Source organism: Colius striatus, chromosome 22 (genome assembly GCF_028858725.1).
Source record: "Colius striatus isolate bColStr4 chromosome 22, bColStr4.1.hap1, whole genome shotgun sequence".
Classification (NCBI taxonomy): domain Eukaryota; kingdom Metazoa; phylum Chordata; class Aves; order Coliiformes; family Coliidae; genus Colius; species Colius striatus.
Genome location: NC_084780.1, coordinates 4,153,912 through 4,178,407, shown reverse-complemented (window position 1 = coordinate 4,178,407; position 24,496 = coordinate 4,153,912). Strand labels below are relative to the sequence as shown.

General features: G+C 56.3%; 1 protein-coding gene across 1 annotated transcript in view; it reads left to right on the top strand.

The window, feature by feature from the left end:
- CDK18 (cyclin dependent kinase 18) overlaps positions 1 to 17,814 on the top strand; it is a 38,556-nt gene extending 20,742 nt beyond the window's left edge. The window contains exons 2-16 of the mRNA XM_062013453.1: positions 1,141 to 1,297; positions 8,426 to 8,571; positions 9,274 to 9,399; positions 11,194 to 11,250; positions 11,486 to 11,600; positions 11,750 to 11,844; positions 11,952 to 12,014; positions 13,862 to 13,985; positions 14,067 to 14,187; positions 14,511 to 14,608; positions 14,885 to 14,990; positions 15,156 to 15,198; positions 15,702 to 15,792; positions 17,098 to 17,175; positions 17,459 to 17,814. Of these exons, the coding sequence (XP_061869437.1) occupies positions 1,174 to 1,297; positions 8,426 to 8,571; positions 9,274 to 9,399; positions 11,194 to 11,250; positions 11,486 to 11,600; positions 11,750 to 11,844; positions 11,952 to 12,014; positions 13,862 to 13,985; positions 14,067 to 14,187; positions 14,511 to 14,608; positions 14,885 to 14,990; positions 15,156 to 15,198; positions 15,702 to 15,792; positions 17,098 to 17,175; positions 17,459 to 17,493 (1,422 nt within the window). The 5' untranslated portion in view covers positions 1,141 to 1,173 and the 3' untranslated portion in view covers positions 17,494 to 17,814. The remainder of the gene's footprint in view (positions 1 to 1,140; positions 1,298 to 8,425; positions 8,572 to 9,273; positions 9,400 to 11,193; positions 11,251 to 11,485; positions 11,601 to 11,749; positions 11,845 to 11,951; positions 12,015 to 13,861; positions 13,986 to 14,066; positions 14,188 to 14,510; positions 14,609 to 14,884; positions 14,991 to 15,155; positions 15,199 to 15,701; positions 15,793 to 17,097; positions 17,176 to 17,458) is intronic.
- The last annotated feature ends 6,682 nt before the right edge of the window (positions 17,815 to 24,496 follow it).

The window sequence follows — 24,496 nt, the reverse complement described above, 5'->3', positions numbered from 1 at the left end:
GGGCTGATGGGCATCAGCTGGGACACAGACAGTTCCCCTGGCACAGGAGGAGCAAGTCCTTTGGTGCTGAGGTGAGGGAGCCCTGGCCCAGGCTGCCCAGGGAGGGTGTGGAGGCTCCTTCTCAGGAGGTTTCCAACCCCAGCTGGACACATTCCTGTGCCCCCTGAGCCAGGGGAACCTGCTTGAGCAGGGGCTGGATGAGCTCTGCAGGGCCCTTCCAGCCCCCCCCATGCTGGGATTGTGTGATTCTATGATAACATTTGAGTGCATCAGGGCTGGGGCTAAAGCCCAAAGAGCTGTTGCAGCCTGGTCCCATCTGCAGTGCTGAGCTGCAGACAGACCTGGCCAGAGTCAAAGCACAGCAGCATGTGGCTCTGAGGCAGCTGGAGTGGACTCCTTCAGGCTGCTCAGACTCAGCACCCTGCCCCAGGTGCCCTCTGAGGGTTTGCTTCCTTTAAGGGTTTTATTGCCTCAATCAGCTTGGTGGCTAAGGAGATTCCAGTGCCTGCACAGCATGAGTCAGCCAAGAGCTTGTGAGCAAGCTGTGAGCTGGAAGCATCTCCCCTTGCTGTGACTCTCAGGGATCCCTCTGGCCCACAATGGCTCCTCTCAGCATTTTGCTGCTGGCTCAGGAAGCCTGTCTTGCAAAGGCAAAGCAGAGATTAAACTGCCAGGGGAGAGATGCCTCCTTGTCCAGGGAGGAACGTGCTGTTGAATCTTTTCCATCACTGTTTGTGCTTTCTTGCTTTCCTTCTATTCCTGCCCTGTTCCAGGCATTGCTGGGGTGTGCAAGGACACTGTGAGGTGCAGCTTGTATTGACATCCATGATGGAGTGTGCACAGCCCTGCCCTGGGCTCATCTCTGATGGGTAGCTCAGAAAAAGCCCCTGCACCTCTTGACCACAGTCAGCTCCTCAGAGACACGAGGAACCTCCTTCCCCTGATGACCACACAGCTCTCCTTTTGCTCTGACAGCAGCAGTGCCCTGGAGAAGATGTCTCTGGGGACTCCCTGCAGATCCTTAGCAGGGCAAATTTGGGTCTTGGTGCTGCTGGCCCCAGAAGGCAGGAGCTGAGGGGCTGGGGACCTGTCCCATGCATCATTCAGCCCTCTGAGACTGCTCTTTCCTCATCCCCACAGGGCTCTGCCAGCCTTTGCAGCACAAGGTAAACCATGAACAAGATGAAAAACTTCAAGAGGAGGTTTTCACTGTCAGTTCCTCGGACAGAGACCATCGAGGAGTCGCTGACAGAGTTCACAGAGCAGTTCAACCAGCTCAACAACAGGAGGAATGAAGGTAAAGGAGCCCCTGGGCCCCTGCCACAGTGCTGGGGCTGATCAGGAGCATGTGGGGTCAGTGGTGCCAGCAAGAATCTCCACCCCCTGGCCTTTCTCTGAGGGTGTTGATGTGTGCAAAGTTCCTGCCCCTTTGTCTGTGCTGCTTTCCCCATCTGTCCAACAGGATGAGTGACACCCTGTCATTAAATGTGAGCTGAGGAGAGATTCATACTTGCATAAGGAAAGCATGGAAAGGTATTGGCAGAAAATGGAGAGGACTGACATGTCTGTGGTTAAGGCAGAGAGTGGGGAGGGACATGTGGGATCTCCTCCTGCCTGCCCAAAAGGGACAATGGCCTTTGAGCCCTCTCCAGGGTCACTTCCACCAAGCCCAAGGGGCTGTACTCACTGTTGAGGGCAGCACTCTCTGAACCATCCTTTCCTGGATGCAGGAGCCTTCTCCTGGGGTGCAGGGAGCAGGGAGGTTTAGGGTTAACACCTGCATGAGCAGAACAGGACATATCCCTTCTGCAAACAGAGCAGCTGCCTCTCTGCAGGCTGGGGCAGGCTCTGCTGTCTGCCATGGGCATATCAAGGGAGAGGCAATGCTTGGGGCAGAAACTGGGAGCAGATGATGCTGGGGCAGCTGTGCAGGGCCAGGCAGGCAGAGCTGCTGACAGACAGGCCTTTGGGAACCTGATCATTTTAGACTTGACTCCCCCAGGGGTAGATTTGCTGCTGTGGGTGCAAGGCTGAGCTGCTCCTGGTGACCAAGTCGTGCCTTTGCTGCTCCCTCCTACCAAAGCAGCTCTGCCACAGGCCAGCCTGCTCACGTGTCAGTGCCCTCAGCTCCACTCAGGTCACATTCAGGCTCTTTTCCCCCTCACCCTGCAGCCACATTAGCTGGAACCTCTTGCTGCAAGCAGGGGCTGAGGCTGTGATGTAATTGCCTGGCACTCGTGTCTGCCCCAGCAGGGAGGGATTGTCTCTCTGCCAGCTAACCTGCTTGAAAGCAGAGATGCAGTAACCTAATTTAGAGCTGGCTTTCCTCACTTCCACAGCTCAAGACGCTCTTCTTATCCCTCCAGACTCCCAGGCTGCCCTGCACAGCATCCCTTCACAGCCTCCTTCCCTGCTCCCCCACCTGCACACACCTCCCCTCACACCCTAGCAAGCAGCAAGGGCTATAATTAGACTTGAGCCCTTAATTAGATGTGCAGAAGCTGTGGGGATAAAATGGTGCAAGGCTAAGAATGTCCTGGGCACTGACAGCTGCTCCTGCTGTTGCCTTCCTTGGGGGACCTCTGCTCTGGGATGTCTAAGCCTGGACTCGTTATCTCTGCTGTGCAAAGCCAGGCTTTGTCAGGGAGGTGATTTCCCTATTCTTCTGCTTTAATGAAGCTTCAGTAACAGTTCTTCCTTTGCCCTTGAATGATGAACCAATGTGAGCAGCATCTGCCAGTCCTCCCCCCACCTCAGCTTTTGATCTCACCTCTGTGGTAGCCAGGAAAGACCAAGAGCAAAGTCAGAGCAACCTGAGCCTGGAGACAGGGCTGAGGGTGTTCCCAGCCCCATGACATCAGATGATTAAGAGATCCTCCTGCATGAACCTGGGAATGCATCAAGGGGCTTGGAGTCTGCCAGCAGCACCCCATGGGGTACAATCTTCATGTGCTGCTGTGCTACATCCCTCCCTGCCTGGATGAGACACCTCTTGGCTCCCTGCCACAGCTCTCCCTCCCTGGTGCCCCTACTCCCTGCTGCACAGTTCCCTGCTTGCACCACAGCCCTGTCCCACGAGCACAAAGCTGGCCCTGGCCATACCCACCCCCCACCAGCTCCCTCCTGCCTGAGATCTCTTGATTAAGTTTCCTGTGGGGATTGTAAACAACCCCAAGGAGTCACCTCCACTGTGCCCTCAATCCCTGTCTCAGCTGTGGCTGTTGTTTACAAAGAGCCCTGACAGTCACATTTGTCTGAGGCAGCTCTTTGGCCATTTAATAACCCCCTGGGAGCTCTTTGCCCACAGCCCTGTGCCAGGAGGAGTCAGTGGGGGGAAGCTGGAGGAGCCCCAGCACCTTGGGGCAAGGAGGCATTTGGGTATGGTGTGGGAGGGTCATGCTTCAGGTGTGTAGGGGGATGGGATCCTTTTGGTGGTGCTGGAAGGGATGAGGAAAGGGGGTTTATATGCAAGAGGCTCTTTTGCAGGGTTTGGTGGTGAGTTTTGGGCCTTGTGGGTGCTGCCTGGTGTGGAGAGGGCTCTGGCTTTAGGGAAGGAGCAGTTGAGGTGCAGGGAGGCAAAATGGCTTTGCTGCAGTCACTCAGAAAACTGGGAGCAGAGCTGAGACTGGAGCCACAGCACAGCTCTTGTGCTGCTTCTGCTCCCCTTGAAACAGGGAAAAGCTTTGCTTCAGGTGGCAGCTTCCTTGCTCAGGATCTCAGAACGTGCCCCTGGGGCTGTCTCTGCTCCTGCAGTGATCTGCTCCATGTGAGTGGGTGCCCCAAGACAGTTCAGGCACTGTCATCACTCCCTCCAGACAAGGGTGCTAATCACAGCAGGGATCAGCACATCATCTTCTCTTTCATCACCTCGTGCAGCTCCTCAGGGGAATGGCTTGCAGTTCTGATTTTCCCTCTGGGATCAGAAATCACAGGTTATCAGCATTCACAGGTCACAGCAGTCTGCAAATCCTACCCTTGGGTGGCTGTGAGTGCTGCTGCCTGTCCTTGGGGAGGAGGGTCATGCAGAGGCCATGAGACCTCATCAGATGCTCCAAGAACATGTTGTAGAGCTGCTCTGACCCTGGCAATAGGACAAGGCCTTCTGGTGGGTACAAACCTCCCTGGTCTGTTGGGAAAATCCCCAGCTCTGTCCTCTCCATCCTGTCATTCTGGTGACCTCACCCCTAGAGGCTGATAAAACAAGGGCCTGAGAGAAGCAGAGCTGGCAAATGGAAAAGCAAACATCTTTCCAGCCTGGACACATCCTGTCACAGGCAATGTCACCTTGATGGAGTCTGACAGCAGAGAGGGAAAGGAGGTGCCTGTGGTCAAAGCCTGATTCATTCACAGCCTGCCTTGGGTGCCTGATGCCTCTCCACTCTGCCATGCATCCCTCCTCTGGGCAGCACAGCCTTGCCTTGGACATGATGCTGCTCAGCTTGCAGACAGAGATGGAAGAAAGCCCCTGGGTTAAGAAGAGCCCAGACTGGGCTCTGTGCAATGTCTGATATCCTTGCCAAAGGCCAGCTCCTTCTCCACATCCTCAGGGAGATGTAGAACCTTCTCCAGAGCTGCTCCAGCTTCACATTAAGGCTGAAGGCAGGGGGGCTTCTTCCTTTCCTCCTGGGCTTCCCCAGTCACACATTCCTCTCCATTCTCCAGATATTCAGAGGTATCAGGTCTTGATGACTCCCCTTTGCTTTGATAAGAGCTGGTGGCATTCAGCAGCAGCTCATGTCTAATGCCAAGTTTGCCCCAAAACAGCTTCCACCTGGTCTGTCCTCTGAGGCCAAATAAGGTCTCAGTGTTCAGGCTGCAGAGCCTGTGCAGCTCCCAGTTTGCAGCAGCATAAATCAGAGGCAGATCTGGCCTTTGGAGTGCAAGGCCACAAAGAAGTGATGATGAGGGGGAGGAAGGAGGGTGAATAATCCGAGCTGTAAGTGCAGCTCTGCCTCGTGAGTCTCCCAGAGCTTGCAGAGGAGAGTTCACACTTAGCAAAGTAATTAAAAGTTGTAAGTCAAGCAAGCAGTGAAGGGTTCTGGCCTCTTTCCTTGGGAGATCAAAGCTTGTTTTGGCAGAGGCAGTGTTTAAATGTAGTTAGAGAGGAGGAAAAAGAAGGGCAGGAGGCTCGTCAAAGGCAGCCGCCGGGGCTGCAGGCTCCCTTTGCTTTGCTTTGATATCCCAAGCAGCCTCATTATTCCCACAGTGGCAGGACTCCCCATCATCCACATGAAATGCTGAGCAGAACCCAACAGGCCCTCACATCTGCACACCCACAGCTTCACAGCTCCAAGCCCAGGGGCAACTCCGGCCCTGCCAGAGCATGGCTGTGGGATTGGGTGTCTCTGGGTGCTGTGGGCACGGGGTGGGTTGGGTTGGCACATCTCTGGACCCCAGGGCAGCCAAACCACCTTTTCCCTCCCCATCCTCTGCAAGTCTTCTGTGTCTTTTGACATGCTTTCCCCATCCTCACATCTCACATCCCATTCCACTTCTTTGTGGCCTTCTTTGAGCTCTGGCTTTGCAGCTGATGCTCTTGGAGATGGGGGGAGACCTGGCAACCCTGGCATGTTGCTGGTTCAGTGAGACAGTGCTGCTGGTTTGCAGCTTTCAGGGCAGGCTGCACCTTGTAGCAAGACTTTAGGCTTTAACTATGGGAACCAGCCCCAAACTACCATCTAAAGTGGATTAGTTGAACTCTGCTCAGTCAGATTTTCAATGGCCTTTAGGGTTTCTTTTCAGATCATTTGCTTTGGAAGTGAGCAAGTTATAAAAAGGTTTGATCCAGTTTAATTGATCCACATTAATTTCATACCTGTGGTTAATTCAGGGTGAGTTTCCTCACTGCTCCTGCACAAACAGATGGCCAGAAAGGGACAGGGCCTGGGATCCCACAGCAGTCCTGGGAGCAGGGGTGACTCTGTGCCTTGTTCTTGCCTGTCTGCCCAAAAACTCCTGGTGCTGTTTCAGACACTGACCCCATCACTTAGGTATGGGCTGGCTGTCAAGGCCATCCTGCAGCCCTGAGCTCCCAGGTCCCCTGGTTCCCCAGTGACCATAGCACAAAACCTCATCTTTTCCCAGGTCACTTGCCTGTCACCTCTCATCCATCAGATGAGCAAACTGCAGCCAGGTCCCAGCCCTGCTCACTGCCCCATGAAAGCTCAGCCCTCCCTCTCCAGTCTTCAGCAATGAGATCATCTCTGGCTGCCTGAACACTGCTGGGATGGGCCACTGAAACCTGCATTAGGCATAGCAGGGGATTGTGTCTGTGCAGCAAAGGGAGAGTGGTGAGGCTCAGTGGCTCAGCCTGGGACATCACAGAGCATCCCTGGGGAGTTTCCCTCCTGCAATCTTCCTCCTTGCTCTGGGGAAATGCCTGCAGGGTGCCTGGGTTCATGGAGGACCCCCAGTGCTTTATGACCCTGGATAGAGCATGGCTGCAGAGTTTAGAGAAGGGAGAGAGCTGGGTAGTCACTGGGAAGGTGACAAAAAAGGGTCCTTTCCCTGCTTGGCTTCACACCTTCTCAGAGGGAGATGCATGCCTCTCTTGGGGGAGGTGGTTATCCTTCCTCCCAGTACATCCAGTTAACTCTGCTCCCTCTCTCCTAACACACAGTTAACTCTGCTCCCTCCCTCCCAGTATATCCAGTTAGCTCTGCTCCCTCCCTCCCAGTACATCCAGTTAACTCTGCTCCCTCTCTCCTAGCACACAGTTAACTCTGCTCCCTCTCTCCCAGTACATCCAGTTAACTCTAATCCCTCTCTCCTAGCACACACAGTTAGCTCTGCTCCCTCTCTCCCAGTACATCCAGTTAACTCTGCTCCCTCTCTCCCAGTATATCCAGTTAACTCTGCTCTCTCCCTCCCAGCACACACAGTTAACTCTGCTCCCTCTCTCCCAGTATATCCAGTTAACTCTGCTCACTCCCTCCCAGCACACACAGTTAACTCTGCTCCCTCCCTCCCAGTATATCTAGTTAACTCTGCTCCCTCTCTCCTAGCACACACAGCTCTGCTCCCTCTCTCCCAGTACATCCAGTTAACTCTGCTCCCTCTCTCCTAGCACACAGTTAACTCTGCTCCCTCCCTCCCAGTATATCCAGTTAACTCTGCTCCCTCCCTCCCAGCAGACACAGTTAACTCTGCTCCCTCTCTCCCAGTACATCCAGTTAACTCTGCTCCCTCTCTCCTAGCACACAGTTAAATCTGCTCCCTCTCTCCCAGTATATCCAGTTAACTCTGCTCCCTCCCTCCCAGCACACACAGTTAACTCTGCTCCCTCCCTCCCAGCACACACAGCTCTGCTCCCTCTCTCCTAGCAGTTAGCCCTGCCTCTAAAGGGCCCCTTGGAAACAGGGAAAACTTGAAAACTTAGACAACTTGGAAACAGTTCTCCCTTTTGAATGGGGGGAACCCCCTTTGCTGGGGTCTGGGGAGCTCCTCAGTGCTTTGCTGTGCTGCTGCCTGGGTCAGTGTGTGCCAGAATATTCATGCCAGCCAGCTGTGATTACACTGAGGAGGTTTTGAGTGCAAACCTCAAAGTGGAGACCAGAGGGAGCTCAGTGACTCATTTTGTTCTGATTTCTTGCTCCTTTCAGGGTTCCTTGGGCTCAGTGAGGCTTCACACCTAGACTCCCAGGAGTTATTTGTCTCTGGTTTTTCCAGAGAGCTGCTGTGCCTCTCAGGACTGTGTCAGGCTCAGTGCAGCAGGTTGGGGCAGGAAAGCCTGGAGTGTTTTGTTCTGCACTCAATGACTCTGCAGCCTTTCATCCCAAGTGCCTTCAGAGAAATGGTCACATCCTTGGAGGAAAATACTCTGTTGTCTGTTAGTTTTGGTGGTTCCTGAGGCAGGTTGGGTACATGTGTGCTTGTAAAGCTCCCCAGAGGCTGAACTCTCTCTTTCTGGTTTGCTCATGTACAGGCAGAGCACAGAGGGCTCCAGAGCCACCTCCAGGCACCTGGGTGTTTCTAATGCTCACATTGTGTTTAGTCTAATGACAAGTTAGTAAAGATAAGCCTGGGGAGTTAAGATGAATACTCCCCAGTGCAAAACCTCTGCTGCAGAGGGGGGAGCTGCTGGGTAATGCTGCCTGGATTGGCACATGGCAGGTCTGGGTGGTGTGAAGCAGTTCCCCTCTCTGCATCCCCTCACCCCATCTGTAAAAAGACTTTCACTGTATGAGGGTGCTTTGAGGATGCTGCTGAGCAGAGCTTTGTGGGTAGTGATGCTCCAGGTGTCTGGGGCAAAAAGCAAGGTGTTTCCTCTGCCTCCCTGGGTACAGAGAAGGAGAAAGACTTTCCCATGGCCCCAGAGCATCTCTGGACATCCCTGTCCTGGCCTCACTCCTGTCCAAAGCAAGTGCCTTGGACCTTGCCACTTCTGCCAGTCCAGCAGCTCACTCTCCTTTCTCTTTGTCCTCAGACCTGGTTCAAGGGCAGCTGCAGCTGGGACACCTGGGCAGAGACTTCCAAGCAGACCCCAGCCCCATCTCCCCGTCCGAGGTGGAGGGACCGTCGCCGATGGCCGTGCGCTACCGCAGCAGCACCCAGCGCCGCTTCTCCATGGAGGCAAGTGCTGAGCTGCTCTTTGACTCGTGGGGAGGCTCAGACATGAGCCCTGACATCCTCTTGGATGCACTCAGCATAGAATCCTTGCAGCTGGAAAAGCCCTTGAAGCTGCTGCAGTGCCAGCTCTCCCCTCACCCTGCCCAGCCCAGCACTGACCCACAGCCTCAGCACCTCAGCTCCGTGCCTCTGGGGTCCCTCCAGGGCTGGGCACTGCCCCAGCTCCCTGGGCAGCCTGGCACAGGGGCTCACACCCCTCTCAGGGACACAGTTCTGCCTCAGCTCCAACCTCAACCTCCCCTGGGGCAACTGCAGCCCATTGCCTCTGGTCCTGTCACTTGTTGCTTGGGAGCAGAGTTACCTGGGAGTTTCTTACCGACCCCTACCTCACTACAACCTGTCAGGGAGTGTCAGAGAATGCTCCTGTCTCCCTTCAGCCTCCTCTTCTCCAGGCTGAACACTCCCATTCCCTCAGCTGCTCCCCATCAGATGTTTCCTCCATCCCCCTTGGCATGACTCCTGTGGTACCAGACCAAGCCCAGTGCACGTCCTTAGGCACACCCACACCCACCTCTTCCTGAGGCTCTCACAAGTGCTGTCCCCATTAAGAGCAGCTCTAATTAGAAAGCATCCCACTTGGAATGTCTCTGCACACCTCCTTTCACCAGGTGCATTCATGTGGTGCTTTTCTGGCCCTCTCCACAGGATGTCAGCAAGCGCCTGTCCCTGCCCATGGACATCCGCCTGCCCCCCGAGTTCCTGCAGAAGCTGCAGATGGAGAGCCCAGAGCTCCCCAAGCCCCTCAGCAGGATGTCCCGAAGAGCTTCCCTGGTAAGTGGCCTTGTGCAGAGCCAGCAGTGCCAGGCACAACATCTCTCACTGTCTGCACGTGAGTCCTGGCCAGCAGATTGCATGTGCCAGCTGCCACCCACCCAGGCAGCAGTGCCCTGCTGCACAGCTCCCTTCCACCCTCTGTGTCTCTTGGAGACACACACATGCATCTCTGTCCCTGCACATCCCTTTCTCACCCTACCAGCAGCACTTGCCATGCACATCTGCAGCTCTTCCCCATGTCACTCCTGCACATGCACCTCTGCATTCTGCTGTGCCAGGTCCCAGGCTTGCACCTTCCTTCCTTCACCACTGCACATACCCAACGTTCCTCTTGGCCTGGCTCCTTCCAAACAGGAGGAGGTAGGTGGGAAACCTCCTGCAGTTCAAGTGCTGGAGCCTCTGCTAGTGGAAATGTAAATGCTGGTAAATAATGAATTAGCCTTTGCATTACTGTTGGCATTTCAGTTTGTCTGCAGCAGAACCTCAGCACATGCAGGAGGGAAACCTGGGTGCCCTGTGTACAAATGTGTGAGCCTGTGTCCTGCTGCCCCAGAGCACACAGATACAGAGACACCAGGGAGGTCTCAGCAGGTCCCTCAGATCTGTTCAGGGGAGGAAAGGAGAGTTTGCATTTGCTTGTCTGTTCTGTCTAATCAATAAAACAGACACAGCCAGAGCAATGTGCCATTAATATTCATGGGCTCCTCCATGAATAAGAGATGCTCCTGCAAAGCTGGAAGCACAGCTCTGGGGGTGTACACACCACTTCATTTCCCTGCTCAGGACATGTCTGTTCCCAGGCTACACAGGAGGTTTGGGAAAGACAAAATGGTGTAAAAAACCCCCCACTGTGTTCCCCAGGGATTTGCTGGTCCAAATCCAACGTGAGTGAGTGAGAAAGCAGCAGCTTGTGAGAGCAGGGTGGTCTGGTCAGTGCCTGTGGTGAAGAAAAAGCCTTCCCTGGGACAGAGGTGGTGGTTGGGGGTGGCTGTAAGAGCACCCCAGCCTTAGGGCTGCTGGTTCTCCAGGTAGAGCCTTCCCAGAGGACCCCTGCCCAGCACAGCTTTGCCTGGGACTACACCAAAGGGAGAAGGACACTGGTTCACTAAGCTGCAGGAGCAGTGCTTTGCCCTGTTGTACTGGGAACCATCCCCTGCCCTGGCACAGGGATTATCCAAACTAACTGAGGAGGTGTCTCTGTCCCCACAGTTTCTGAGATGACACCAGAATCTGTGGCTGTGCAGTGGTTGCCCATCTTTCACTGAGTACACCAGAGAAGGTCTCAGCAATGCAGCAGTTACTGTTCCAAATGGGAAATGGCTCTTTCACACTTGATTTGGGCAGCACAAGTAGAAGTGGAGTCACTGCAAAGAGCAAGGTGCAGGAAAAGCACTGGAGAAAAGGGCTGGGAGGATCCCATGAGGCTTCTGCAATAGAAAAGGCATCAGCTCATTACCAACCACAGCTCCTGTTGGACTGGGATGATGCTGGTGGCATCAGGGTGGAGGGTGAGAGGAGGAAGGCATGGCAGGACATGGCAGGAAGGGGCACAGGGGGCAGGTGCCATCCCTTTCACCTTGTGAAGGTTTTCTCATTGATTGCCTGGTCACCTGCATGGCTTCTCCAGGCCTTTCTGTTCTTGGATCAACTGGGCTTCTGCATGCAAACACCTACCTGGATTCATCTACCCCCAGAGCTCTTTCTGACCAGTGGCCTTGAGCCTTCTCCTGGAGGTGAAGCCGTCTCTGGGTGAGATCCCTCCCAGTGATGTTTTTCCTTTCTCTCTTACAGTCAGATATTGGGTTTGGGAAGCTGGAAACCTACGTTAAACTGGACAAACTGGGAGAGGTGAGTAGACTATGAAAGCCCTGTAAGGATCTACATGAAGTTAGAGGGGCAGCTTGAGGTGCAAAGGACAGACTGTAGCCAAATGTCCTCAATAGCTGGCAGATCTTAGCCCAGGTCTTTGTGTGGACTTGGCCCTCTAGCTTCATATGCTTCATATGCAGATACTGTGGAGCAGATCAGTGCTGTGGCCTGTGAGAAATGGTCTCCATGGCTTGTGTTTTCTCTCTCCTCTCAGGGTACTTATGCCACTGTCTTCAAGGGCCGCAGCAAGCTGACTGAGAACCTCGTTGCCCTGAAGGAAATCCGCCTGGAGCACGAGGAAGGGGCCCCTTGCACGGCCATCCGGGAAGGTGAGGGCACAGGAGGGGCTTTTCCCCACAGGCAGGGGTGAGGAGTGGCTCTGGGAGGGTTGTGCCAAGGGGGATGTGCAGAGCTGCAGCTTCCAAGGGTCATCCCAGCTCCCACTTGACCCCAACCTGCCACGTCCTTCCCCTCGCAGTGTCGCTGCTGAAGAACCTGAAACACGCCAACATCGTGACCCTGCACGACATCATCCACACAGAGAGGTCCCTCACCCTCGTCTTTGAGTACCTGGTGAGTCTGGGGGGCAGATCTGTGGGTAGAGGGGTGGCTGCTTTGCTGGGGGAGGTGGGTGGTGGGGGCTGAGGGAAGGAGAAGCTGATGTGTGCTTCCCGTTGCAGGACAAAGACCTCAAGCAGTACCTTGACAACTGTGGCAACCTGATGAGTGTGCACAATGTGAAGGTGAGGCAGTGCTCTTACCCCTTAATCTGCCTGAGACCCCTCACCCTGCCTGGAACCCCTTACCCTGCCTGAGACCCCTTACTCTGCCTGGAACCTTTTACCCTGCCTGAGACCCCTTACCCTGCCTGAGACCCCTTACCCTGCCTGGGACCCCTCACCCTGCCTGGGACCCTTTACCCTGCCTGAGACTCCTTACCCTGCCTGGGACCCCTCACCCTGCCTGGGACCCTTTACCCTGCCTGGAACCCCTTACCCTGCCTGGGACCCCTCACCCTGCCTGGGACCCCTCACCCTGCCTGGGACCCTTTACCCTGCCTGGAACCCTTTACCCTGCCTGGGACCCCTCACCCTGCCTGGGACCCTTTACCCTGCCTGGAACCCCTTACCCTGCCTGGAACCCCTTACCCTGCCTGAGACCCCTTACCCTGCCTGGGACCCTTTACCCTGCCTGGAACCCCTTACCCTGCCTGAGACCCCTTACCCTGCCTGAGACCCCTTACCCTGCCTGGGACCCTTTACCCTGCCTGGAACCCCTTACCCTGCCTGAGACCCCTTACCCTGCCTGGGACCCTTTACCCTGCCTGGAACCCCTTACCCTGCCTGAGACCCCTTACCCTGCCTGAGACCCCTCACCCTGCCTGGGACCCCTCACCCTGCCTGGGACCCCTTACCCTGCCTGGGACCCCTCACCCTGCCTGGGACCCCTTACCCTGCCTGGGACCCTTTACCCTGCCTGGGACCCCTCACCCTGCCTGAAACCCCTTACCCTGCCTGGGACCCTTTACCCTGCCTGGGACCCCTTACCCTGCCTGGGACCCTTTACCCTGCCTTGAACCCCTTACCCTGCCTGGAACCCCTTACCCTGCCTGGAACCCCTTACCCTGCCTGAGACCCCTTACCCTGCCTGGGACCCTTTACCCTGCCTGGAACCCCTTACCCTGCCTGAGACCCCTTACCCTGCCTGAGACCCCTCACCCTGCCTGGGACCCCTCACCCTGCCTGGGACCCCTTACCCTGCCTGGGACCCCTCACCCTGCCTGGGACCCCTTACCCTGCCTGGGACCCCTCACCCTGCCTGGGACCCCTTACCCTGCCTGGGACCCTTTACCCTGCCTGGGACCCCTCACCCTGCCTGAAACCCCTTACCCTGCCTGGGACCCTTTACCCTGCCTGGGACCCTTTACCCTGCCTGGGACCCTTTACCCTGCCTTGAACCCCTTACCCTGCCTGGAACCCCTTACTCTACCTGAGACCCCTTACTCTGCCTGGAACTCTTTACCCTGCCTGAGACCCTTTACCCTGCCTGAGACCCCTTACCCTGCCTGAGACCCTTTACCCTTCCTGGAACCCCTTACCCTGCCTGAGACCCTTTACCCTGCCTGAGACCCCTTACCCTGCCTGGAACCCCTTACCCTGCCTTGAACCCCTTACCCTGCCTGGGACCCTTTACCCTGCCTTGAACCCCTTACTCTGCCTGGAACCCTTTACCCTGCCTGAGACCCCTTTACCCCACCTGAGCTCCCCCAGAGTGCAGTCCAGGCAGTTGCAGGGCTGGGTGAGGCTGCATACCCCCTTCTCTCTTTAGTTCAGCCTTCTTAAGTCTTCTTTGACTTCTTTCAGCCTGCTCTGGTGCTCCACCAGCTTTCCTCAAGTCACTGCCACCCTAAGCAGACTCTGTGCCTGCAGACTGTGTTCAACCCCTTTGCAGGGTTGCTGTGCCCATGCATCTCACCTCAGGCCAGCTTCGAGGGGTCTTTCCTGGCCAGGAGTATGAGAGCCCTTGAGACAGACTCCTTTTTGGTGCCCTTCACACAGTGCTGAATACCAAGCCCTTCCCCTCCCCACAGATCTTCATGTTCCAGCTGCTGCGTGGTCTGGCTTATTGTCACGGCAGAAAGATCCTGCACCGAGACCTCAAACCCCAGAACCTGCTCATCAACGAGAGAGGAGAGCTCAAGCTGGCTGACTTTGGTAGGTTGGCCCTCTCCATGGAAGGTGCAGCCATTGCAAGGAGGTGCAGCTCCCTCATGCCCATCCCTTTTTGCTCCTCAGGACTAGCCAGAGCCAAGTCAGTCCCTACCAAAACCTATTCCAACGAAGTGGTGACGCTGTGGTACAGACCCCCCGATGTCCTGCTGGGATCCACTGAGTATTCCACACCTATTGACATGTGGTGAGCCACAGCTCCAAACCCAACGTTCCAGGGGCTCTGAGGGGGTGGGACAGGCATTGCCACCCATCTGCCAGTGCAGCACTGCTGTGCCCATGCTGTTGGGTACTCCAGAGGGTGCTGGGTCATCCCAGAGACCTCGCTGGCTTTTGTGTCTCCTGGGGCTCAGGGTCTTTGGAACACGCTTCACATCAAGGGGGGTGAAGCAGACAAAGGGACACAGCTCCTGGAGCTCATTTTCCTCTCCTGGAACCTGGTCAAGGGGTGGTGGGGCATCCACAGGGCTTCTCCCTGTCTAATCCCCGAGCCTCTGCTGCTGCTTGCAGGGGTGTTGGGTGCATCCACTACGAGATGGTCACGGGGCGACCCATGTTCCCTGGCTCCACGGTGAAGGAAGAGCTGCATTTGATCTTCAGGCTGCTGGGTGAGTCTCATGCTGTCTCACAGATCCCCACACGAGGGCAGTGGCTGACTGAAGGAGCCTCGGGAGCCTGGAAGGAGCCCACAGGGCTGGTGTGGCCAGAGGCTGCCCATAGCCCCACTCCAAGAGGAGATGTGAGGGCTCAGAGCTCCTCACCAGCTTCCCCATGGGGAAATCCACGTCCCCTCCCCAGCACAGGGCACACTGGCACTCACCTGCATGAGGCTCCTCTCTCTGCACCTAATGAATGTGACAGTTTTCCCTGTCTCCTCCTGCCAGGAACCCCAACAGAAGACACCTGGCCTGGAATCACATCCAACGAGGAGTTCAGGGGCTACAACTTCACTCAGTACCGAGCCCAGCCGTTGATAAACCATGCCCCAAGGTACCTCCTTCTGCAGGGCCAGGGAAGGTGTGATGGGCTTGTGCTGCTTGTAAACCAGTTTCTGAACATAGCTGTGCCTGGAGGTGCCAGCTGCCCCCTGTTTGTGTGACAGCACTGTCTCCTGGGTACGCTAATGCTGCCTGTTTCGTTTCCTCCCTCTGCCAGGCTGGACTCTGAAGGCATCGACTTGCTGATGAACCTCCTTCTGGTGAGTGGTGGAGCAGTCCAGGTGCATGACAAAGGGGTTTGCAGGCTGGCTGCCCTCACACTGGGTCTGGAGCCAGGCAGGAGCTGTGACTGCAGCACAAGCCATGGCTCTACAGCTGTGTAGATGCTATACCAAACCACCTGCCTGAAGGATGGTGAGCCATCCTTCACCCTGTGTCCTCTCACAACGAGTAGGAGGCGGTGGCTTCTCAACAGTTCACTCTAGCAGAGAAGGGACACAGCTCCTAGAGCTCATTTCCCTCTCCAGAAATGTCAGCCCCAGCCAGGGGCTGTTGGAACATCCCCTCACACAAACCCAATGGTCCATAAAGTACAACGTGGCCAGTGCTTCCTCCCAGTCCCAGCATGTGCTGTCCCCTGGGCACTGCCTGCACACCCAACGGGGTGCTGGGCACTCAGCACATGGGGCTGGGGTGGGTGCAGAGCTGTCTGCCATCCCATGGGTGCAGGCTGTGTGTAATTGCTTGTCTCTGGGCTCTGCAGTACGAAGCCAAGGGGCGGCTGTCGGCGGAGGCGGCGCTGAGGCACCCGTACTTCAAGAGCCTGGGAGACAGGGTGCACCTCCTGCCTGACAGTAAGTGCTCTGTGCCCTCTGCCTCAGGCTCTGGGCTGGGGCCAGCTCTGCTTAACAGCTTTATCAGTGATCTGGAGGAAGGCAGTGAGTACACCCTCAGTGTGCAGGTGGCACAAAGCTTTGTGGGTGCATAGATGTGGAGGAGGTTCTTCAAGAGGGCTCTGGCCAGGCTGGAGCCATGGGATGAGCTTTAGCAAGGACAAGGGCTGGGTCCTGCACTTGGGCCACACCAACCCCAGACACAGCTCCAGGCTGGGGCAGAGGGGCTGGAAAGCTGCTGCAGGGAAAGGGCCTGGGGGGGCTGGTGCCAGGGGCTGAACAGGAGCCAGCAGCGTGCCCAGGGGGGCAAGAAGCAAAGGGCATCCAGGCTGGGATCAGCACTGGGGTGGCAGCAGGAGCAGGGCAGGGATTGTCCCCTGTGCTGGGCCCTGGGGAGGCTGCAGCTCCAGGGCTGTGTCAGTGCTGGGCCCCTCACTCACTGCCACAGGGACACTGAGGGGCTGCAGCTCCAGGGCTGTGTCAGTGCTGGGCCCCTCACTCACTGCCACAGGGACACTGAGGGGCTGCAGCGTGGCCAGAGCCGGGCACAGAGCTGGGGAAGGGGCTGGAGCACAAGGGGCTGGGGAGGGGCTGAGGGAATGGGGGTGTTGAGCCTGGAGAAGAGGAGGCTGAGGGCAGCCAGCAGCACTCTCTGACACTCCCTGACAGGAGGCTGCAGGGAGCTGGGGGTCAGGCTCTGCTCCCCAGCAATGAATGACAGGACAAGAGGCAACGGGCTGCAGTTGGCCCAGGGGAGGTTGAGGCTGGAGCTGAGGCAGAACTGTTTCCCTGAGAGGGGTGTGAGCCCCTGTGCCAGGCTGCCCAGGGAGCTGGGGGAGTGCCCAGCCCTGGAGGGACCCCAAAGCTGTGGGGCTGAGGTGCTGAGGGCCAGGGGTTGGTGCTGGGCTGGGCAGGGTGAGGGCAGGGCTGGGACTGCAGGGTCTTTTCCAACCTAAACCATTCTATGACTGATTCTGTGTGGGGCAGGGACCTTCTCTGCAGTCCCAGGGTGGTGGTTTGCAGCCAGATCTCTTCAGCTGCCTCTTGTCTTGGCTCACTCCAAGGCAATGGGTGCTTCTGCACCAGGATGGGGTGGGAGCTTGGGGGCTGTTAGAGCAAGAAACTGCTCTGGGCAGGACAGCATGGAGTTGGAGGGAATGTGAGAGGAAAGCCCTGGGGCATGACTGTACCTCAGGGCTCCAGCTCTGCAGGCTGCTGCCAGCTCAGCCAGCTGGACTGACCCCTCTCTCTGCCCCCTCTTCCTAGATGCCTCCATCTTCTCCTTGAAGGAGATCCAGCTCCAGAAGGACCCTGGCTACCGAGGTTCAGCCTTTCAGCAGTCAGGTAGGGCTGGGCCAAATCCTTCTGACCTCTCCCAGATGGTGCCAGGGAGTGGGGCTGCTCCCAGAGGGTCTCACATAGGCAAAAGACAAACCTGATCCCTGCTCCTTGCTTTAGTCCACAAATTACCCCTGGAGCATCCTCACTTGTCACCTGCCAAAGTCACACGTGGGTGCCCTGAGGCACAGCTCCCTGCTCTGGGCTCGCAGCCTGACCCAGAGCACTGCAGGGCCTGGTGCCTCTCACCATCTGACCTCCCTGACCCATCTCTTTCTCTCTTCCTCAGCCCGAGGGAAGAACAGGAGGCAGAGTATATTTTAGACTTGGATCTCCCTTGTCACCATGGAGATCAAAGCACTGAGAGAGGAGATGGCAACACGCTCCCACCTGACCCACCGCAGAACGACTGACTCGAGCAGGACGATGCTGAGGGGCCCCTGCCCGTCCCCACAACCACAGCCCCTGCAGCAGCTGCTGTTGATGGACCCAGTGGCCTTTTTCCACTCCTCCCCCTTCTTGTTTTCACGTTGCCCCCATCAGACACGAGCTGCCAGCCTCTGTGCAGGTGTGTGAGGAGCTGCCCAGGGCATTGCCCACAGCGCGGCGCCGTGTGCTGCCCTCGGGGAGCTTTTGTGAGCAGAGAGTGGCAGCCCCAAAGTTGGGCTCTGGATTGTGGTGTTGGGCCCAGGAGGGCATGTCTGAAAGGGTACCTTTGCTCAGACAACCTGCTCTGCACCCCTTGTCTCTTGGGGAGACACAAGGCAGGGGCATGAGCCAGGCTGGCACTGGAGAGACAGCACCTGAAGCACAGAGCCAGGGCAGCCCCCCCGTGCCTCTGCCTGCATCACCCCTGGTCCTCCTCCTCATCTTTGGTACCTGAATCCTGGCAAGGATGGAGCAGCTGAGAGGAAGAGACTTCCCATTGCTTCCCCCAGCATCTCCCCCTCCTTGCCACCTTTGCATTTCCAACTTGGGTCAGTGGCTGCTGCCCAGGGCCGTGCTGAGCTGAGAGCAGGGGCTGGCTGAGCCCACCCTGGGGTTGCAGCTACCTGCAGCAGCAGGGCCAGACCTTCACCAGCTCCCTGTTGCCTCCCCAGGCACTGGATGGACTGTCCCTTCCTCATCACCCAACCTGCCACCTCTGTGCCCTGCCACAAGGAGCAGGACACACTTCCCAGACGGCATCTCAGGAGCACAGCCCCAGCCCATGGCAGAGCCTGAGCTGCCCAGCCTCCCCTCCCCAGTGTCACACACACCCACCTCGGTGCATTTCTACCCAGAGGAAGGGGGAGAGGTGCCAAACCTCCCACAGCTCAGCTGTGGGGACCAGAAATAGACTCAGAGAGAAACAACTCATCCTTCCAAGCTCTTTGCCTGGCCCCTGTGTCTGTAGCCACTGCCGGCTCGTACCAGCCCTGACTCGGATGGATGCTGTGTGGGGCTGAAGGGGAGGAGGATGTTTTGCTGCTCCAGGATGGCTCCTGCTGTGTTTTCCTCTTCATACACTTTCAGGAATGTGCCAAATCCATCCTGAACAACAACAAAAAAGAGCCCTGCAGCACCTCTCCCCCACAGCCTGAAACGTCTCCAAGTGTGTGAGCGGTGCAAGAAGCTTCTCCACTAGAGAATACTCAGCTCTGTGTGATTTTGTCTGTCCCAGATGGTTAGTTCTCTTGCCCACCAACCCATGGACGTGGTCAGGACGCTCTGGACTTGGCACAGTCACCTGGCACAGGGACTGGCAGGACATGCTGCTGTCTTTACCTGCCTGGGAGGCGTTGCTGGGGGACGCTGCCTCTCCGTGCTGCTGTTGTCCCCTGGAGCAGGGAGGGAGGGTTTTGCTTTCTCCTTTGCTGTGCAGCTTTTCTCCTGTGATGCTCAGAAGATTCCAAGTGTGAGGATAAATGTGGAGGACCCCAGAGCTCCTCCCTGCTCCAGTGCTCAGTGCAGCTCCCTGTCTGAGCTTCCCCTGCCAGAACAAAGCTGTTCCTTGGGGTTTGGCTTAGACAAACATCCAGCCGTCTGCATTGTTTGAGGTTTGCCCATCCCTGCTCGGTTCCCTCCTCTCTCTGGCCAGCCTACAGCAGGCTGAATACTTCATTAATTGTTTCCATTTGATAGGGAAGAGCAGGAGGAGCCCAAAGGCCCCAGTGACGCATTTCACCCCCCTGGCAGGGGCTGTTCTGCCCCTTTGCCTTCACCCCTGGGGGAGGCTCACAGAGGGAGTTGTGTTGGCTGCAGTTAAGTCTGGATTCTCACACTTGCCATCTTTTCTTTCACAGAGGCATTTTGGACAGGGATTTCCTCAGCATGGCAGGGATCTGTGGGGCAGCCTTGCCCATCCCAGGGGCAGCCAGGGCTGTGCCATGCCCCTGCAGCAGCACCTTGGAGTACATGGGGCAGGGTGCTGACACACTCTGGGGGACCAGACTCCCCCATCCTGCACTCTGCAAGCATAGATCAGGCCAGGGAGGAGCAGGAACCCCTCCACCCACTCTGGGGAAACCCATTCAGGACACATTTGACCTGTGTCTGCAGTTTTCTTGCCTGGCATTGCCATCCCCATGGGCTGAGGTTCCCTTGGGTAGGGAGCCTGGGAGCCCAGCCCAGCTGCCAGCCTTCCCACTGCCACAGACCAGAGCCCCAGAGCAGTGTGGTCTCAGCTTTTCCCCCCCATCAGAGGTTCTCCTGCTGAAGGGCAAGGTCACCTAGGGAAACCACTGAGGAGAAACATTGGGGCAAGGACCCAGCAATGACCTCAGAGCCAGGACTGCTTTACCTGGCTTCAGATAGCAAACACAAAGAGCCTTTTAGCTGCTGTTTATTCTTTGGTAGCCTTTGCCTTTTCCCTCTACAAATCCTCCATACATGAGACACCATTATTTATTAGCCCTGTGCACTCCCAAGAGCCTGGATTGAAGATAACCCCTTTTGTTCCCCTGCATTTAGTGGATATTTCATTCCTATTCCAGAGGGTGATAGGCTGGGTAAATATTTGGTGCCCCACTGAACAAGGGCTTGATTTACAAGGTCCTGTCACTGCTGCACTTGCATGTGTTGGCTGGCAAAAGCCCTGAGGTCTGGTCTCTGATGACGTGCTCCCCATCCAAACCTCCCCAGCTGCAAGGAAAAGGAGCTGCAGCTTGGAGCCAAATCCCCTTTCTCCAGCTCCTGGGTAGTGTCAGGACCCTCCTGAGCCCCACAGGCTCCAGATTGGGTTGGGAAGGACTGAGCTTCCTTGGATGCCCCAGGGGATAGAAGCCTTGAGCCCTGCAGGAGGGAAACCTACAGCCAGTGCCATGACTCCCTGCCCAGCCCAGGATGCTTCTCCTGCCTTTCCCCACCTGGGCAGCACCATCCAGCTCCCAGGGGAGACTTTTTCAGGCAGTGCTGATGAACACTGGGAATGTCTGTGGCTCTCTCTTGTCTGTCATTCTGGGGGCTCTCCCATTACCTGCTCCCTCACAGATGGGGAGTTTGGACCAAAGGAAACTCCTGCTTTGATTCCCAGACAGTTTCCCTTCCTTTCTTACCAGTTCTGGTGGAAAATGGAGTTTTGGCTTTGCCCTCAGGAAGGGGCCTGTTCATTCATCTCTGCAGGTGATAGCTGGTGAAAGAAAAGGTAAGTAAGGTGGAAAGAGAAGGACAACAATCAAACTGGAGAGGCAGAGCTGGTAAATCTCTCTCCATGCACACACGTGCCACATCTGTGGTAACACTGACATAACCAGACTGTGCTGTAGCTTGGGGACTTAAGGACAAAGGAAGAGGATTGGAGAAGGGTCATTTTGCTCCAGCTTGGCAAAGGGTTTCCTGGGTTTTTTGTGCTTCTCATGGTTTCTCTCCAGACAGAAATCAGGCTGAGGCAGAAGGAGTTGGTACAGGCAGGTGGGGAAGTGTCAGAGCAAGAGTGAAACTGCTGGAGGGAGGAGGGTGGGAGGTTTAGTGAGTGTGTGCCAAGGCAGGGGCAAGGGAATGGAGCCAGGGGTGGGAGCCTGGCTGGCCAAACTCTGCTTTCCCCAGTGCCAGGGTGGCTGCCAAGATGCTGAGGGGCTGGAGTGTGTGTGTGAGAAGGAAAGGCTGCAGGAGCTGGGGCTGTTCAGCCTGGGGGAGAGAAGCCTGAGCTCAGGGGCACCTCAGCAACACAAGTACCCAAAGGGTGGGTGTCAGGGGGATGGGGCCACACTTTTGTCTGCAGTGCCCAGTGACAGGACAAAGGGTGATGGGCATCAGCTGGGACACAAACAGTCCTCCCCACAAACCACATCTGGGCACAAACCCCCCTTTGTGGTTTCTTCATTGCCCTCCTTCCATCCTCACACTTGTCCTACAGCAGGGAGCACAGATCCAAGGGGCCAGGACACACATGCTGTGACTCTCTGGTGTGATTCAGCTGCAGAATACCAGTGATCTATTGAACTGGTGTCATGCAAACTGGAGATGCATTGCAACTGAAGTGATGTTAAAGGTTTCTTCCAAAAGAAACAATGACTTACAGAGAGAGGGTGTTTCTTCTGGAATACATGGAAAGGTACACCAAAACAAAGCCCAAGAATAAAGGCTTGTATCCATCTATCAATCTTGTGTCTGGATGGTTCTTAGGAACATCTCCATCTTTGTGTTCCAGATGTGACATGGGCTGTTCTGTGCATGTTCTCATTTCCTTGCTGAGGCTTCTGTTACAGTTGTATTGTGAATGCTCCAAAGCCAAGATTAGACAATAAAATGTCTTGACTACAGGATAGTTTTGCACAGGGTATAATTTTTCTCTTTGCTTTTGGTTGGGGGTGGTTTTTTGGGGAGAGGAGAAGGATCTGCTTGCTGGGCAAGGCTGTGCCATGGTGGGGCATCTTTGTGCCCTCTCACAGGGTCAGTCCCCACAGCTCCCTCCTGTTGCACTTCCAGGACACCTTCCATTTTCACTCCTGCTCAGCAGGGCATTTTTTCCCTCTGGTTGAAGTAAACTCCCAGACACAGACAGTGCAAAAGGAGTTTCCCACTCCCTGACCTTTACAGAAACTTGTGTGCAGGAGGAGAATGTCTCTGTGGTCTCTTGTGTGGATCCTAAAGCCCTAAGCAAATATTGCCATAAGCCTATCAGGCAAATAAAGCACAGAGCTGACAGGCCCAGCCCAGGGCTGGAAAGCAGCTGAAGGGCAGAGCTGGAGAAGGGAGAGGGGAGCCCTGTTTCCACAGCTCTGGCAGGGAAAAATCCCCCTGAGGTGAGAGTGTTCAGCACAGGGATCCCTTTGCACATCCCTGCTTGCAGCCCATCAGTGCTGAAGAGAAGCCACAGTCACCCTGGTCCACAGGCCCCAGGAAGGGCCAGAGATGGGGTATGGGGAGACCTGCGGGATCTTTGGGGCCAGACCCATAGTCTGAGCCCCTGGACAATGGGCAGATGCTTTAGGGAAGGAGGGCAATGCCCTTCCCCTGCCCAGGCTGTGCCTGCAGCCAGCACCCAGCCTGCCTGAGTCACGTTCAGGTTCTGACGTGGGCAGATCCCCAGTAACGAGCTGTTTGCCAAACCAGTTCCTCCATCTGCTGCTCTCATTCCTCCAGTCTCATGGCAGCTGCCAGCACTGGGGCCAAGGGAATGCCACCAAGCAGTCCCAGCCCACAGCCTCTGCCCACAGCAGCACCTGAATGTGTTTGACTACCCAGATCCTCTCCACCTCCCCTCCTGCCTCCAGAGGATGCTCAAACCAGCTCACCCATCACTCCCTGAGCCCTGCAGTGTTACCTGCAAAGCTGGGGCCATACCTGCTGCCCTCAAGGAGATGGCTTTTGTGTTGCCATGAAACTACAGGTGTGTTTCAGGAGGCTCAGCCTGCTTGTTTCATCCCAGCCCACCCTCCTCTGCCACAGCCCCAGTGCACTAAAGGAAGAAGCACGTTGGTTCCAGCTGAGTGGGTGTGTGAGCTATTCCAGTTGGGCGGTAGGAAAACACCCAGGTGAGTGCTTCCTCCTTTACAGACAAGTGGCACAGGGTCTGTCACAACTGGGCCAAGATCTCAGGCTAATGTTTGACCTAGAAGTGGAGCCAAAAGCTTTCCAAATCACACAGCATGTTTGGAAACTCTTGACCCCCAAAGTACACGAGGTGAGAACCTCAGTGGTGTGCTGCTCCAGCTGCCTGGCCTGTGGCTGAGGGGTTGCTGAGCATCTTACATGCAGCTTTGAGTAGTTCAGCCCATCATATGGGGAGTTTTTACCCTGTGCTGTAAAGAAAGCATCCTGCCTTTTCTCAGTAAGGTTCAGGGACTCAGGGTGGTTCTTTGCTTATCTGCTCAAGCTTGCTTGGTGGTGGGATTTTGGGGCTTAGAGCTGTTGAAAGGTGTCAGCTCCCATCTGCAAATGCATCTCCAAATTGCTGGGATAATGTGTTGGATATCAGCCTACAGTTGTCCTTTGTGGTCTCTTGGTAAAAGGGGAACAGGGAAACCATTGCACAGTATCTCAGCCCATGCCCTTGGCCACAGCTGCCAACCCAAATGCTGATGCAAGCCTAAAGAAGCCCATCCCTGCTGCCTGCTGTCCCTGGTGTGAGCTGTCCCAAGCCCATCCCTGCTGCCTGCTGTCTCTCCTGCTGTCCCAGGTGCCTATTGTCCCTGGTTTGGGCTGTCTTAAGCCCATCCTTGGTGCCTGCTGTCCCTGGTGTAGGCTGTCCCTGGTGTGGGCTATCCCAAGCCCATCCCTGCTGCCTGCTGTCCCTGGTGTGGGCTGTCCCTGGTGTGGGCTATCCCAAGCCCATCCCTGCTGCCTGCTGTCCCTGGTGTGGGCTGTCCCTGGTGTGGGCTATCCCAAGCCCATCCCTGCTGCCTGCTGTCCCTGGTGTGAGCTGTCCCAAGCCCATCCCTGCTGCCTGCTGTCCCTGGTGTGAGCTGTCCCAAGCCCATCCCTGGTGTGGGCTGTCCCTGGTGTGGGCTATCCCAAGCCCATCCCTGCTGCCTGCTGTCCCAAGCCCACCTGTGGGACCTCAGCTGGAATTCCCCTGCTGTGTTGAGACCAGGCTGAGAGAGGGAACAGCAGCACCCCAGCAGCAAATCTGAACCAAGTCAGCTGCTGGGTTTCAGCTCTACAGAATAGTCCCTGCAAAGCAAGGCTGATCATGTCAAAGCAACAACTGCTCCACTGGCTGAAAGTGAGAACTGACATGGTGTGGAAACCCCCTGCCCTGCCTCTTGCTGCCCTAGGAAGGTGCTGAGGGCACAGGGAGCACAAGGAAGGTGTTTCTCAAGCACCCATCAGCCTTTTCTGAGCTGCAATGGCACACACCAAGTGCTGCTGCTCCCTGCCTTGTGCTGCTCTGCTCTTCCTTCAT